This window comes from Coenobita brevimanus, chromosome 79 (assembly GCF_032717465.1).
Source record: "Coenobita brevimanus isolate Jiangsu-jjx chromosome 79, ASM3271746v2, whole genome shotgun sequence".
Lineage (NCBI taxonomy): Eukaryota > Metazoa > Arthropoda > Malacostraca > Decapoda > Coenobitidae > Coenobita > Coenobita brevimanus.
This window is the reverse complement of record NC_137032.1, coordinates 31099630-31116794: the sequence shown is the minus strand read 5'-3', so window position 1 is coordinate 31116794 and position 17165 is coordinate 31099630. Positions and strand designations below refer to the sequence as shown.

The 17165-nt window shown below is 42.5% G+C and overlaps 1 protein-coding gene across 1 annotated transcript in view; it reads right to left on the bottom strand.

Moving 5' to 3' along the window:
* LOC145409073 (uncharacterized) overlaps window positions 1-17165 on the bottom strand; it is an 85681-nt gene that overhangs the window by 467 nt on the left and 68049 nt on the right. Inside the window, exons 9-14 of the mRNA XM_080279622.1 lie at window positions 16225-16413; window positions 14920-15053; window positions 11412-11597; window positions 9227-9317; window positions 6571-6804; window positions 3362-3643 (exon numbers count right to left, since the gene is read on the bottom strand). Of these exons, the coding sequence (XP_080135748.1) occupies window positions 3362-3643; window positions 6571-6804; window positions 9227-9317; window positions 11412-11597; window positions 14920-15053; window positions 16225-16413 (1116 nt within the window). The remainder of the gene's footprint in view (window positions 1-3361; window positions 3644-6570; window positions 6805-9226; window positions 9318-11411; window positions 11598-14919; window positions 15054-16224; window positions 16414-17165) is intronic.

The window sequence follows — 17165 nt, the reverse complement described above, 5'->3', positions numbered from 1 at the left end:
GGCGGGGTTAAGCAAGGACAGCAGCAACACCAACGCCAACACCAACAACAACCCATTGTAAAAAAAAAAAAATGTTTTAACCAACTTTTCGATCTAAACCCAACCTACCGACTAAAAAACCTCTTTGACCTCAGCTAGACGACGCATATGTTTCTTTAGGGTACTTCTGGAGGTAAAGCAAACATAAGGGAGTGGTATTAAAGAAGTGTGAAGCAAAAAACAAGTGATGTCTATGATAATGTTGTCTTAGGTCTCCTGTACTCTCTTTTTCCTAGATTGCTGTATTGATTAGTGACAATTTATAATATCTCTTACGGGACTGAGGTGTCTGGCTATAGATAGATAGACAGATAGATAGCAGTATAATAAAGACAATATAATTGATTGTTTTTAATTACAATATAGACAAACAAATGATGTGGCAATTTGTGTTTGAGACGTTGGTGGCGGTGTAACTTGGCAGACAACAGGCTAATAAAATTACAGATTTCCTTGTAGTAACAGAGCTGTAAAAAACAAGAAATACTTCTTGACATTTCCACACACACACACACACACACACACACACACACACACACACACACACATCCCTGTGATAGATAATGTAAATACTAGGTAGTATGTATCAGTTCAAAGTACATACAGTAGGCCCGTTATCATTTTATTTCTGGTGTTGCCAGTTTAGCGCTTTTTCCTCTAGATCAGGACGTTACTATTTAGCGGCAGTTGATAACGTCTAGCGATATTTTCTAATGTCTAGGGACAAGAAATTTAGCGGTATTACGAGATTTTTTTTTTTTTATAACATTAATATCCTAGAGATGTTGTATCTCTTCTAGTGATTTTTTTGAAGATTTTTATATACAGAGTCCATACAGCGTTTTTTGAGGGAAGTTAGTGATATCTGAGGCTCTGCATTTGGTAACTCTGTGACTGTGACACTACCCAAATACCCAGCTACCCATCTCCTGTCAGTTGAGGGTTTGTCTACGTGGGTGATGGTTGTGTTTTGTGACGTCTTGTTGTATATATAGTACACAATTGACGAAGAAAATTAACAAGATGGTTCACTGGCTACAGAACGTCTACACTTTCAAAGTATTCAAGCCCTTAAAACTGATATAAGACGCTGTATCATATGGTTATTGGTATTTTTTAACCCCAGTCTCTCTGGCCGAGCAGACCCGTCGTCACCAAGCAAACATCTACTTGTGAGGGGCTGTCCTACAGGTACAGTACAGTACATACACTCTGTAGGAATCCGGCTCCCCCTTTTGGTACACAGCCTCACCAACTTCAAACCAGGGCCCTTAATACGGGTGGGCACAGGGAAATTTGAAAATAAATGGTTCATGGGTGGATGCCACAGCTGCTCCACCCATGGTGCATAACGCTACCATGTATAGGCTCCTCGTCAGCGTATTGTAGGTGTATGAAGTTTACCATCACTAAACTAGCTACACCACGTTCAACACGCTGCATAAGGTAGGATTAGCAAGTACTGCATTTTAAAAACGTTTTTCCTAGAATATGCCTGAAAAAAAGTTGTGGTGCTGCATATATTAACACGATATGTCCGCAGAATCTTCGACTGGGATACATGGAGGATTTACCATCATGTCTCCCGGTACGTGACTGCACCCACGGAATATTTTTTCTGCTAAAATGACATTCCTGGTACTACTTTTGACCTTTGCACGACGTTCCATGCATCGCGTTTGTCCGCTGTGCACTGAGAATCCATGTCCAGTGAGCCTGCATATATACTTTAGAGAGGTCACTGTAAAGGGATAGATTGTTCACTGAATACGGTACAACAAATATTTAAGGTATACAGTGCGGGACATCTGGGGAAATGAATAGACAGATAAACAGATCTGATACATAGACTGATGAAGAGATTGATAGATAGATGGTCATTCCTGGTTTAGCATTATCATCCCGACGCTTATCTGTTCTGTAAAGGCTTTTGTGTGTGTGTGTGTGTGTGTGTGTGTGTGTGTGTGTGTGTGAAACTTACAAGTCATCCTGCTGGTGGTTCAAGCTTGTTGACTGGATAGGTAGCTTGGAGAGTGGATATGTGAGTGGGTGCATGGACAAGTGGGGTGGAGGAGTGGATGAGGGAGGCTGGTCAAGTTGGGTGGCTGGGTGGGTCACTGGAGTGGGTGGGGTAGGCAAAGTGAGTAGGATGACTGGGTGACGTGAGAGGGTAGGTTGAATGAGTGAGCAATAGGGTTAGGTGAGTTGGTGGGATTGGCAGGTGGATGGATGGGGCGAGTGGGATGGGTTGGGCAAGTGGGTGGACAGGGCGAGTGGGATGGGTTGGGCAAGTGGGTGGGCTTTGTCGGTAGGTGGGTGGATGTGTGGCTTCCCAAAAGACCAGGCACGAGACATGGTAATTGCACTGGGTGAGTGGGTAGGTATAAGGGTTGGTGGGTGGGTGGATGAGGGATAATAGGCCCATATGGGAGTAGGTTCATGATGTAAACAGGTCCAAGGCTGGAAAAGGTCCATGTGGAAAGAAAAGTCCTTAGGGAATATAGGTCCAAGGGAGAAGATAGGTTCATGAGGGAAAATTGGTGGAGGGGAAAAAAGGCCCCTTTGAAGAACTTGGGATAATGGGGCGAAGACAGGTCCATGGGGGAAGAAAATGGGGGGGACGACTTCTAGAGGGTACAGCCAAAGACGGGGTATTGTCCTAGTTCAAACTTATAAAAATGCAGTGGGGCAAGATTGGTAGATACAGTAGATACTGTAGACTGAGAGCGAGTTAATGAAAAGGAGATAGGTAAATAAACAGACTGATCGATAGGAGACCACAGTAAATACAAGTAATAAAATCAGGGACTTGCCGGGCACTGAGTATACATGGATAGATGAATATAGGCAGGTAGAGAAATAGTTTGAATATAAACCACAAAAAAGTAAAAACAAGCTATACCATGAAATTTGTGACTATCAATCTTTTAAACACACACACACACACACACACACACACACACACACACACACACACAGAGCAATGAAAAAAGTTGTATTGCTGATATTTTTCCCAAATAACATAGCATAACATACCTGAGTATAAGACTAAGGCTTTGGCAACTTGGGTCTATGCATAGTTCTGATATGCTTATTCGTATTCTTGACTCTGCTCCTATGATGATGATGATGATGATTATGATGAGGACTTTGATGATGATGATGGTTAAGTTGACGAAGATGATGACGACTGAGCTGAAAATTATGAAAAAAAACTGATGATGACGATTGTGATGATGATGACAATTAAGATGAGGATGATGAAAACTGTGGTGATGATAAATGATGAAAATAAAAATGATATAATTCCAACATAGCATACCTGAGTGTAAGACTGAGACTTTGGCAACTTTGGCCTATGTTGCGATCTCACAGGCTCATCCGTATTTCTCACTCTACTCTTATTGTGGTGCTGATGATGGCTGACGGATTGGGTGCTGACTGCTGACATGGGGCGTTTAATGTGCTGTTGCTGGTGGTGAGGAGTGATGGGACTCTGGATTGGGCGTGGAGGCGCGGGGTAGGGGGGCGCTGGTAACATAGGCTGGCCATGGGTGCTGATAAGACTATGAATCGTGGGACATTCTCGCCAGTACTCCAAAAGCTGTGAAATGAAGTACAGTCAACCAAAACAAGTATCGAGCCTCTTATCCCACGTATCATTCAGAAACATGGACGATGCATTGTGGTATATTTAGTCCCCTGCGATTATTAGTGCACAATTTATCCTCGGTAATTATTAGGACTCGAAATCGCACAAAAGTTCACATTCAGGGTGCTGTGTTTTTTTTTAAGGCACTGGGTTAATAGATTCATGTGTGTCCTACAAAACTCGCCCATTTTCATATCCGTCGTACCCCTGGCGTGCGATACTTTTTTTTTATGTTGACTCTACATTGTTAAGCTTATCCTGTGTGATGGTGCACCCCCCTCCCCCTTTGTAAAACCTGTTCTTGGTACTGAAAGGCGTTTTTATGCTGTTTAAATGGTGTTTCGTATTGAAGAGATTAAATACAGAACAATACTCTTCTTACGATTACATTTCGTAAAGAAAAAAAAAGACAGCTAGACACGTAATATTCCACTATGTGAAGAACTTGCCTTTAGCGATGTCTGTGTTCCATGAAAAACATCACTTTGTTAAATTAAAAGAGAATATATAATTAAAACAAAAGTACCACAATTATAAAAGTATCATTTTATACTCACACTTAATCTGAGTAAAATAGTCTGTGAGAAATAGAATACATCAGCTGCGTTTTCTGACGGCAGGAAAAGGGTTACTGGAGATTGTTTCTTACACATACAGAGGAGGGAATCAAATAATCTAAGGTCGCGTTCATAGCAAATTGCTGGCGCGGGCGGGAATATGGCACAACTGTAACCCAAAAGTGTTCCCCCGACGCACCCGCACCCGCCAGCAAACATTTGGTGTGGACGCGCCCTTAAAGGTAGCTCAAATATGTAGTTAATGTTCCTGAAATGGTTAGGTTAGGTTAGGTTAGTTTAGGTTGGCTGGACTAGACTAGGTTAGGTAGACTGGCCAAGTTAGAATCAGTTTACGAAAAGCTAGAAAACATTTTAGGCAGTTTGAGTAGCAGTGCTCTGGCTCTGAAATCAACTTCCTATACGAGTACTCTGTTCACTTTAGCTAGGCGTAAATTGCCATCTCTTCAACTTGAATGCTGAACTATAAAAGGAGATTAACACTGGAATGTAGTGCTGGTCACGACGCAATGCCACGGGAAGTATGTTAAGCCACAGTGTTCTCTTCTTCTGCCATTGAGCTACGTTAAATAGACTACAAATGGCCCAAAATATCCTCCTAGTTGAAATGAATGCACTATAGATTATGTCTCATTACTGGAACGTATTATACTGAAAAAAATAAAGCTCATTTGACTCTGAACCAGCGTCTTTTAGGGCCGTATTCTAAAAGGCATTGTAGGCTTCGCAACATGTCTTTCTAAGCTATTTATTTTGCCTATTGCACGTTAATACTCTCCTGTACACAGCTTAGTACTGGCATAGTTTGCATCAATAACACACACCGGGATATTGAGGAGTAACTTACAAAATAATTCGCTGGAGAGGATGTGTTACGACATATCCCAAACCGCTCAGAGGGACCTTTTTCTTTCTTTTTTTTTTTTTTTGTATAATATTCTCTCCATCTCCTGACCCCTTCAGTACGAGAGGCATTTCCCAAGCTGAATAAAATTTTCTGGTAACAGCAAGTGGATTTTGAAGTCTCGTAGCACTTTTTCCTTGGCGATTTATTTTGGCAGATTTTACTCCAAAGCATTTTCTTGTCAGTTACTTATATATTATTTTAACATCGACATTGTTTGCCTCAGTAAAATACAAGGGGATATTAAGGTGCAATAAGCAGACTAAATCACCATGGAAGAGGTGCTAGGAAGGCCACTCTACCCTCTTTCTAGTCCCTTCAGTGCGGTGACGTGCTTTACTGATTTTTATTTCTTATCATCACACAATTTTATTTAATCTGGGATCTGTTGTAGTAAAGGAGGTTAATTCTCGTCAGGCAAGGCGGCTCCCTAACACCTCTTCCTTAACGATTCATTTTTCAGACTACTCATTGATATCCTCTGGTTTGCTTCTCACGTCTTTTCCATATCGACATAGATTGCATGAGTAACACAGAAGAATAATAGTAACGGAGCAGAATCAGAAATAAATCGGTAAGGAAGAGTTTTTAGTAATGCATGAATAAAACACACACACACACACACACACACACACACACACACACAGCTTCAGAAATAAATCGGTAATGAAGAGGTGTTAGCAATGCATGAATAACACACAAGCAAATAGCAACGAAGCAGAATCAGAAATAAATCGGTAAGGAAGCTAGACTACCGCCCTACATCTAACCCCTCCATTTCAAAAACTTCTAAGCTGAATAAAATCGTCTGAAGATAAATACAATAAATGATAGTAGTAATAGTAGTAGTAGTGTAATAAATGAAATGAAACGTACGACATTAATCATCGTTCTGGCCGGGATTCGAATTCAGGCCCCGGCGCTCCAAATGCACCCCCCCTTTGCCACTGGGCTACGAGGGCATTGATAGACCTCATCCCAGTAGTAGTGCACTAGTATTAGTAGTAGTAGTAGTAGCAGTATTATAGTAGTAGTAATATTATAGTAGTAGTAGTAATAATGGTAGTAGTAGCAGTAGTGGTGGTGGTGGTGGTACTAGCAGTAGTTGTTGCTGTTGTTGTTGCCGTTGTTGCAGTAGTAGTAATAGTAGTAGCAGTAGTAGTAATAGTAGTAGCAGTAGTAGTAATAGTAGTAGCAGTAATAGTAGTAGTAGTAGTAGTAACAACAATCTCTGGTACATCTGAAACGTATTGGCTTAAGTTGCCATTTCCTGCAGTCAGCCTTCATCCTTTTCGGGGGACGGAAAGGACATGGAGGGACGTTTGTATAACCGAGCAGTTCCACCAGCCGGTCATATCGGCGTCACCACGTGAAGGCACCCCAAGAACAAACATGCTAACCTGAAGTCTTGCCGAGAGAGCCATTCGCTGCTCCTCTTGCCTCTGCGGGTCCGTGCCTTCACTGAAGCTCTTACACTTCCCCAGGGCCCTCGTCTGGCTCCTGCTGCCCCCGCCCGGCCCACCAGTGCGGAGTAACAACTGCTGGACCAGGTCGGGGAGGTCCACCGAGTTTCTGGTCTGCTGGAGCTTCTGGAGGAGGTCTAGGATTCGCTGTAGGTCTGGCTGTGGCTTGGTCTGGGGTGAAGGAAATGGGATGACTTTTTATGGCATTTTAATTATCTATCTATATCTATCGGTCTATATCTATCTATTCATCTACAGAGAGAGAGAGAGAGAGAGAGAGAGAGAGAGAGAGAGACTGAATCCGTAACACCACTTCTTTTGCGATTTAATCTGCACTTTACACTTCTGTATCCTCTTCTATGCTATAGCTACAAATTTGTCATTATTAAGACGATTTGAATAACATGCAAGAGAGAAATGGTAAGATGTTACATGCAAAATAAATCACTAAGGATGAGGTGCTACGTTGTTCCCATTGCCCTTCATTGTGCACATGCTCTTATTTATTTATTTATTTATTTGTTTATTTATTTATTTATTAAATAATTAAATACATGCGTCCGACACTGGACACAGGTTTAACAGCTCTTTCCATTAGGCCCAGCAGTCCACCTGCGTACCATACACCTCCACATGTCGCCACTTTGGCACTTACAGTCACCATTCATCCTGAATACATGCTAGGGCTGTCTCATACTGGACTAATGTACTGGTATTAGCTGGAATGCTTTTACATGTCGGCGGTTCTTATGATACATGAGTAAAGTCTGCTCTTAGTGAAATTAAAATCCTTAAACAGTCCCTTGTCTCATTTGGGGTTCCAATTCGCGTCCACTGGAATGCAACTGTTTACTGACTTGGCCACCGCCTCCCCCTGTACTGTACATACTTCCCATACCACCCTCTCCCTGCCCTGCACACCATTTTAGGAAACGTTTTGTTAAGTTTGGTTCGGTTTGTTTAGATCCGACTGGATTAGGTTATGTTATGTTAGGTAAGAGGAGCTAAGTTCATTTAGGCTTTATTAGGTTGGACTAATTTTGGTTAGGATAAATTAGGTTAGGTTAGGTTAAGGGCACGGTGAGGTTAAGCTGGACAAGATTTAGTTGGGTTAGGCTAGGGTATATTTCTTTGGATTAGTTTAGGTGAGGCCAAGCTGGATGAGATTAAGTTACGGTAAGGATAGACCAACTTTGATAAGAAATTAAGTTAAAGAAGGTAGGACGAAGTTAGGCTGGGCTAGATTATGTTAAGTAACAATTTTTAACTAGGTTAGGTTAGGTTAATTTTAGTGAGGCAGTGGAGTAATCTTACGTATCTGAAGTTTATAATCTTTTCCAGAGGTAATACTGGTGTGGAATATCTTTATTCGGTCAAACAGCTCCGTGCAGATCATACCCAGAGGCAGTACAAGGTTAATTACTTAAACGTAGTAGCAGCAAATCCATACACAGTTTCGTACAAAAGAGCTTGACGGAGTTTGGGTAGTAATGGGACACTGCCTTGGTATCAGCAAATTGTCTCTCTGGGAGTTTCTTTCAGTATCGTCTACCTTTCTCCGCAAAACATTTGATTTCATGCCCGTGAACATCAGAATGAATGAGAATAATCGATTTTAAGTGGATGATGGTCTCTTCTGTACCTCTTCAGTTCTGAACGCCCTATACAACAACGAAAATTATTCTCAGCCGCAGTCACTAAGTTATCAGTTCAGTGTTTGAGTGTTTTTATGTGACACTCAGACACTGAAGGGGGTCTATATTTTTAATCACCCGAGTTACAGTACTGTCACACCCAACAAGCTCCTTGGAGTGATGTTACATTGCGTCTTCAAAGGCAGCAGCCGTAGATGTTACGTATGTGTGGGGGTGAGGTTGGAGGGAGCACTGATACCGTATTATAGAAAGTATTATGAGTGCCTCGATATTTCGCAACACCTCTTTTTTGCGATTTATTTTGCACATTAATTCTCAAAATCCTCTTGTATGTTACTGACGCAAACTATGTCGATATTAAAGCGAATTAACAACATACAGAAGAATGCTAAGATGTAGTATACAGAATGAATCGCTAGTGACGAGGTGCAACGAGGCCTGCTGTGACCTAGGATACGGCTCTGTGTGCGGGGAGGTCACTGATGTATGTAGACTGGGGGCCAAAAAATAAAGTTTGAGAACCAGTGAGTTAGTATGAGGTAGATTAGGTTGATTTCTACCATTCATTTTTATTTAGTTTTTCCATCACCTGTATTGCCTTGGGAAGAAATATTAATGTAGTTTAGGAGTAGGTGGCATATAGATGGAAAGATAGGAATATGAGACACACTGATAAAAGTAAGAGATTTTACACACACACACACACACACACACACACACACACACACACACACACACACACACACACACACCACTGCTCCCCACTCTGTCTGTCTGTCTGTCTGTTTGTCTCTGTCTCTGTCTCTGTCTCTGTCTGTCTCTCTCTCTCTCTCTCTCTCTCTCTCTCTCTCTCTCTCTCTCTCTCTCTCTCTCTCTCTCTCTCTCTCTCTCTCTCTCTCTCCTCTCTCTCTCTCTCTCTCTCTCTCTCTCTCTCTCACCTTTGCGGTCTCCTGGCTGGTCTCGTCTTGGAATTTGCCCCTAACCACGCTGGCTCTCAGGTCCCCATTCCGCACTCCTTTCCCTGAGGCCCTGTGGAAGACGGAGGTGTAAGCAGACAATGGGCGACTCGGCGGCTGGGTCGGTTTAGTGCTGGTCCCACATTTGGAGGACGCTCTGAGTGGTGGGTTCGAGCACCACTGACTGCCATTGAGTTTGTGGGATGGACGTTCACAATCTGACGCCTTGTCCGCAGTAGTGAAATGACCCAACCTACACCATACCAATATCTGCGTCACTTGTCTTCTGTTTCACTGTCTGCTTCACCTGTCTTTGTTTCACTGCCTGCTTCACCTGTCTGTTTCACTGTCTACTTCACCTGTCTTTGTTTCACTGTCTACTTCACCTGTCTGTTTCACTGTCTACTTCACCTGTCTTTGTTTCACTGTCTACTTCACCTGTCTTTGTTTCACTGTCTGCTTCACCTGTCTTTGTTTCACTGTCTACTTCACCTGTCTTCTGTTTCACTGTCTACGTCACCTGTCTCCTGTGTCACTGTCTACATCACCTGTCTACTGTTTCACTGTCTTCTTCACCTGTCATATGCTTCACCGTCTGGGTCTTGGATGTGTCCTGCCCTCCTACCTCACTGTAACTTTACACCTTTATCATACACCAGACCCACGATAAGACCAACACATAGAGTCAACTGAGCCTTTATCCGATTTAGACCAAAGTTGGTGGAAGGGTTGAGGGTAAGGCAAGAACGAAGGGGTTATTTACGAACAATTAGTCAATGGTCAATCTCACAATGTCAGAGTTAGACAAGTAGACAGTTTTCATCCGATTTACGCCAAACTTTGTGGAAAGGTTCAGGATAAGGCGATAAAGATAGTCGATTTTGACAACAACCAGTTAAAGTTTTAGGTCACAGGTAAAGGTCAAAGGTCAAAGTCACAAGTCAAGGTCAACTCAGATTTTATATGGTTAGGATCAGACGTGGTGGAAGGGTTATGGGACAGGCAAGAATGAAGTAAACTGATTTTGACAATATACGATCAATGGCCAAGGTCACAGGGCAAAATAAAATGTTCGGCACTTAAGACCAGTTGGTGGGCGCGGGTGTTGCACTCTCTAGGCGTTATTCCAGTACGGTTGGGAAGCCTTTTTTTTTTTTTTTTTCATGTGAGGAAGAAGGAACCAAAGACCACGAGCCTGCAATAACTGTTCCCTCCTACAGAGAAACAAAATACAAGAAAGAGCCAAATTCAAAATCCAATCATTTCGAGATGCCTGGACACACTGCGTTTGAAAGACTGGAGATCATAGGAAGCAGGAAATACAGACTTACTATCTTACACATGTCTGTTATGTGTACAAAGGACTTACATATGTCTGTTGTGTGTAGGAGGGACTTACACATGTCTGTTATGTGTACGAGGGACTTACACATGTCTGTTATGTGTACGAGGGACTTACACATGTCTGTTATGTGTACGAGGGACTTACACATGTCTGTTATGTGTACGAGGGACTTACATATGTCTGTTATGTGTACGTGGCTCTGTGAGTGTTGACATTTCGGTTCGCACACATCTGTCATGGGACTAACACATGTCCATTTTGTCACGTGTCTGTTCTGGGATTTACAAATGTCTGTTTTGACATTTACACATCTGTTTTTACACTTATATCTGTTTTGACACATACACATGTCCGTTTTGACACTTACACATGTATGTTTTGACACATCTGTTTTGACACACATATCTGTTCTGACACATACATATGTCTATTTTGACACTTACACATGTCAGTTTTGACACCTACACATGTCTGTTTTGACAGTGACTGTTTTAACACTTATACATGTCTGTTTTGACAAACATGCCTGTTCTAGGATTTACACGTGTTCTGAGACACATGTCTGTTTTGATACACATAATTGTTTTGGGACATACATGTCTGCATGTCTGTTCTGGTACTTACACATGCCTGTTCTGGGACTTATACATGTCTGTTTTGGGAGTTACACATGTCTGTTCTAGTACTAACACATGTCTGTTTTGATACCTACACATATCTGTTCTGATACTTACACGTGTCTGTTCTGGTACTTACACATGTCTGTTTTGGGACTAGCACATGTCCGTTTTGATACCTACACATGTCTGTTTGGGGACTTACACATGTCTGTTCTGTGTACGTGGGGTTGAGTTTGTCTTAGGCGAGTTCTTCCACGTAGGGTTGTTTTTGTTTGATGCGGACTGCCATGTAGCGCCTCCCTCACCTCCTCTTCCTCTCCCTCCATCACATCTCTCTCGCCACGCAGTCTCGCTCCTCGATCCATCCTTGCTCTCACCGTCGGAGTCACTGCAGTCATCATCATCATCAGTATCAACATCATCATGAATATTGTTACTATCATCATCAATATCATCATCGTCTTCATCATCATCATTATTATCATCATCATCGTCTTCATCATCATCATCATCATCATCATCATCATCTTCTCTTCCTACTCCTTCTTCTCCTGCTTCTGCACCTGCTCCTGCTCCTGCTCCTGCTCCTGCTCCTGCTCCTCCTCCTCCTCCTCCTCCTCCTCCTTCTCCTCCTCATTATCATCATCATCATCATAATCATATCATTTTCCTCCTCCCCCTCTTCCTCCTCCTCCTCATTATTATCATCATCATCATCATCATCATCATCATCATCATCATCATCATCATCATCACCACCACCACTTGCATTGAGTATAAAACCGTCCGTCGTTGCCCAGAGTAAATAAAATAGCCTAACATCTGTCATTAAGAGGTCACATGCTGAATCGGTAGAGAGGCGGCTTGCAGTCCTAATGGACCCAGGATCGAATCTCGACTGGGGCAGGGAACAGTTTAAGGATTTGAATTTCCTAAAAAAGCAGACTTTCCTGATCTTCCAGATGACCCGCCGACATGTCGTAAAAGTACCCCCGCTAATACCAATACACCAGTCCTGTATGAGACAGTCCTAGCATGTATTCAATATGGACGGTGGGTGTTAGCGCCGAAGTGGTGACATGTGGAGGTGTAGGAGGACTACTGGGCCTTGGGATAGGCAACTGCCCCCAAGAAATAGGCCTTGAGCCTTTGCCCAGAGTCGGACACATTAAAAAAAAAAAAAAAAAAAAAAAAAAAAAAAAAAAAACATAAGCGGCTGTTTGACTTGACGAGAGACTATACTCTTTCCATCTCAGCTTGGCCCAAGTTTTCGTCTTTTTTTTTTGCATCAGATTTCGCGTAGGCCAGTGCAGAAATAGAGAATACTGCGACTGTACATCCTATCCATAGCACTTCTTCGTGACTAGCATCATATTCGCTGTTCCTCTATTGCTACAACTCAGCATTCAAGAAGGAGGGCTGGCAATTTTAGGCAAGGTTAAAGTAAAAAGGCTATTGCAGTAGATTAAAGCTAGAATACGGTGTTAATCACAAAGAAGTTCAATGGAAACGATGTAGCTCCGTAATATTGTCCTTTTCTGCCACTGAGCTACGTGAAATAAGCTACAGTGGTACGAAAATATGGGCAAAGTTAAGATGAAATGAATATAAGGGTACAGTATTGTATTTTTCCTGCCTTTGAACTACGTGAAATAAACTATAAAGGTACGAAAATCCGGGCCAAGTTAAGGTGAAAAGAGTATAGCTTGCCTGCATGACTCAAACGTGTTACAGTGCTATCTAATCATTATCTGGCTTCAGTGTCTTACTTATCATAATCTGACCCGGTGTGTTACTGACTACTACTGATCTAATTTAAATGTGATACTATTTTTCTTAATACAAGAAAGAAGGAACCAAAGGCCAGGAGTCCGCAGAATTGTTCCCTCCAAGAAAAAAAAAAAGAAAAGAAAAGAAAACAGAGAGCCAGATTCAAGATCCATTCGGTTCGAGATGCCTGGACACACTGGGTTTGAAAAACCGGAGATCATAGGTAGTAAGAAATACAGGCAAAGGGAGATAGTTCTAGAGTTGACCTGTTGCATACATGAAGGATTGGGATTAACGGTTAACTCTTGCATTAGAGAGCTGGACAGAAAAGGGATGAGAGTTCGTTGCTGGACGGGTGCTACGCGACCGCCGTAATGGTGGAGGGATGCAAATAGACAGTTCAGAGAAGCAGTGACCATTGATGTAGCGATAGAAAGGAGATAAAGATGCATCAATGCGGCGAAGAGACAGAGGTTGAAAGGAGTCAGTAAGAGGAGGAAAGTTGATGAGACGAAAAGCCTTTGACTCCATCTTATTCAGAGGAACTGCATGGGAGCCTCCCCACGCGTGAGAGTTGTACTCTACACGGGGGCTAATCAAACCAGTGTATGAAGTCAACAACTGTGCAGGGGTAAAGAAGGCACTGAGTCGGTTTAGCACACTTAATCTCTTAGAAGCAGATTTTACAAGAGAGGTAATATGGTCTTTCGAAGATAAATCCCGAGAGAATGAAACTCCAAGTACGTTTAAAGAAGATGCAGGATTGAGCTGAATATTGTTAAAATTTAGAGGATACTCCTGCCGAAGATTTTGTCGTGCTGAAAGATCTAAGAACTGAGTTTTTGATGCATTAAAAACAACAAGACCACTTTTACCCCAATCGGAGATACAAGCCAAGTCAGACATTAGGTACGCCATAGCCTCATCCTTTGTTTGTTGAAGTAACTGCTGAGATGGACGCTGCTGGGAGCAAATGGAAATGTGAAGGATGGAGTCATCAACATATGAGTGGATGGGGTTAGATGTACAGTTTAGAAGGTCATTGATGAATAAAAGGAATAGAGTTGCAGATAGGACAGACCCCTGAGGAACACCACAATTAATAGCTCTAGGAAAAGAGTGGTGGCCGACTACAAAGCAGCTACGGAACAACCAGAAAGGAAACTAGAGATGAAGGCACAAATAGAAGGATAGAAATCGTAAGAGGGCAATTTAGATATTGAAGATTTATTCCAGACTCAATCGAAAGCCTTTGAGATGTCAAGTGCAATGGCAAAGCTTTCGCCAAAGTCCCGGAAGGGGGATGACCGGGAGTCTGAAAGGTAGGTGAGAAGGTCGCCAGTGGAGCGTCCCTGGCGGAACCCATACTGACGATCAGAAAGAAGGTTGTGATGGGAAAGGTGCTTTAATTTTTTCAGTTACGAATAGACTCAAAAACTTTTGAAATACAGGATGTTAAAGTAACTGGGCGATAGTTAGAGGGCTGGGAATGGTCACCCTTCTTTGGGACAGGCTGAATGATAGGAAACTTCCAGCAAGAAGGAAAGGTACAAGCTGGCAGACGAAGGCGAAAGAGTTTACCTAGTCAGGGTGTAAGCACAAAAGCACAGTTCCTAAGGACAACGGGAGGGACCCCATCAGGCCCATATGCTTTACTTGTATTGCTCCTAACCTGACGGATTTGAGTTAATAACTATCTCCTGTCTGGCTAAAAGGTGTTGCACTGGAGCATTTGCTGTCTTCTGACGGTCTATAACCCATTTCAGGTCGGTTGATGGTCAAGTGTAGTTAGACTGGAGGGTAAATTTGACTAGTAACCAAGGAGACTAATTCCCACCTCAAAACAAAGGCTCATCGAATTTCACGCAACCATAACTTATTTTTCAAGTCGTAAGTGACCTAGTTCCGTCAGATGAAAACAGAGGACAATATCTGCCAACCTGTAGGACTTGGAGGATCTGTTGTGAGTGGCTGAGTTGACGGTGCGTGCGGCGGAGGTGGTGCGGGTATCCTTTGAACTCTGGCTTTTTTTCCAAGTCCTCCCTGTTACTGCCTCCCATACTGACTCCCACACCTGTTTGAGAGAAGAAGAAGAATAAGAATAATAATAAGAAGAGGGGGTGGAGGAAGAAGATGATGTTAATGATAATGATGATGGTAAGGAGGAGGAGGAGGAGGAGGAGGAGGAGGAGGAGGAGGACGACGACGACGACGACGACGACGACGACGACGACGACGACGACGACGAAGAAGAAGAAGAAGAAGAAGAAGAAGCTGGAGAAAAAGAAGAAGAAGAGGAGGAGGAGGAGGAGGAGGAAGAAGAAGAGAAAGAGGAACGGGAAAAAGAAGAGGAAAGAAGAAAAAGTTCGGTATTAGGAAACGAAAAGTAAGGATATTAGGAATAGATGGAACAAAGGAAAACGGATGATGAGAAGAATAGGAGGATAATGATGATGATGATAACAATAATAATAATAATAATAATAATAATAACAATAATAATAATAATAATAATAATAATAATAACAATAATAATAATAATAATAATAATAATAATAATCCAATCCTATGTTGCCCCATGAGGAGCGAAAAAGCCCGGGGCTAAGCAAGTTGGTCCTGACTATTAAGATGAGACCGACCAGCCTCACTCATCCTTGAGTGGTATTTCCTGAGCAATAAACCCCAACCACTCCTTGGATATAAACCTGCACCGGCTCAATCCGATTGGAGCGCCGTAATTACTCACTAAAACACCTGGCGCCATAATTTGGTTATATGGTTACCACACAGCGTAGTAAATGGTTTTATGGTGTATAATAATAATAATAATAATAATAATAATAATAGGAGGAAAGGCACAACGACTGACATGGGCTTATTGTGTGTGTGTGTTGAGGTAAAAAGCTATGAAAGATGGTGATGATGATGATGATGGACAGAGAGCGCTACAAATGATAGCCAAAGGTTCTAAAAGTATCTGGATGCTGTAAGCGCCATGGATTATGAAATATGTGACCGAAGAATATGACAGCAGCTCTCCTTGTGTTCATTTCCATCAGTACTCGTTACTGCACCACACATCCTAGGAAAGGCTTCAGACTGTGTCACTGCAGAATCAGGCATACAATTCAGATATCACAAGCTACAGTCTCCCTATTTTCACATCCATTATTCCCAAGACGTTCGAGTAGTTTTAGGCTGGGGTGTGCACTGCAAATTTAGCATGGAATTCTGCCCAAACCCACTTTAATCTTGAGGTCAAAAGCGATGAAAATGAAGGCCCCCTGCAGGCCGTTGAAGATGGTGAAGGCGAACCAGCATCCCGGCCACCCCACGAAGGCCGCCAGGAAGCCAGTCAGCCATGATACCCCCTGAATCACGCCCAGTTTTACGTATAGTAGGAGGCGTACACGTTCCTTCCTGCGACGTGTTACCTGCAGAGAGTTTGAGGAGTTTAATGCACACAGTCTGCCAGTAACACACACACACACACACACACACACACACACACACACACACACACACACACACACACACACACACACACACACACACACACACACACACCTTCATGTATAATAGCTGGCACATACTTTCCTCCCTGCATCATGTTTTCCGTTCAGAACTTGGGAATAATGGCTTTTACTGTCGTTAGCTGATATCTCCTGCCAGCATTGTGTCCTGTCTTCTATATACTGTATATTATGTGAGATTGATCTTCTTTCTCATGCTCTCTCAATGGTTCATATTGCTATCAGTCTACCTATCCATCAACATAAATATCTACTGCCAGACGCCATAATCCCGTAAGGGGTGCCCCAAAACAAATAATCTCCAAGTCGCCTTGTCCTCTGCCATTTTGCTGCCCATCCTCCAACTCACACCCCCCCCTCTCTATTCCCTTCTCCATCCTTTCATCTCATTCTTGGTCTCCCCTTTCTTCTCATAGTGCAGTCACATAAAAAAGAAAAAAAAAACATGTAACACGTTTCACACTTACAGTCAGCAGGGGTATATTGGCAAGCTTTTCATCGAGACAGTTCATGGCTATATTTCGTTCACCTTAAACTGGCTCGGATTTTCGTCATTTTTGCGGCTTATTTCACGTAGCTCAGTCTCAGAGAAAGACAGTGTTATGGTTATGCATCCTTTTTATAGTACTTGTGCCTCCCTAGGACCGTATTCT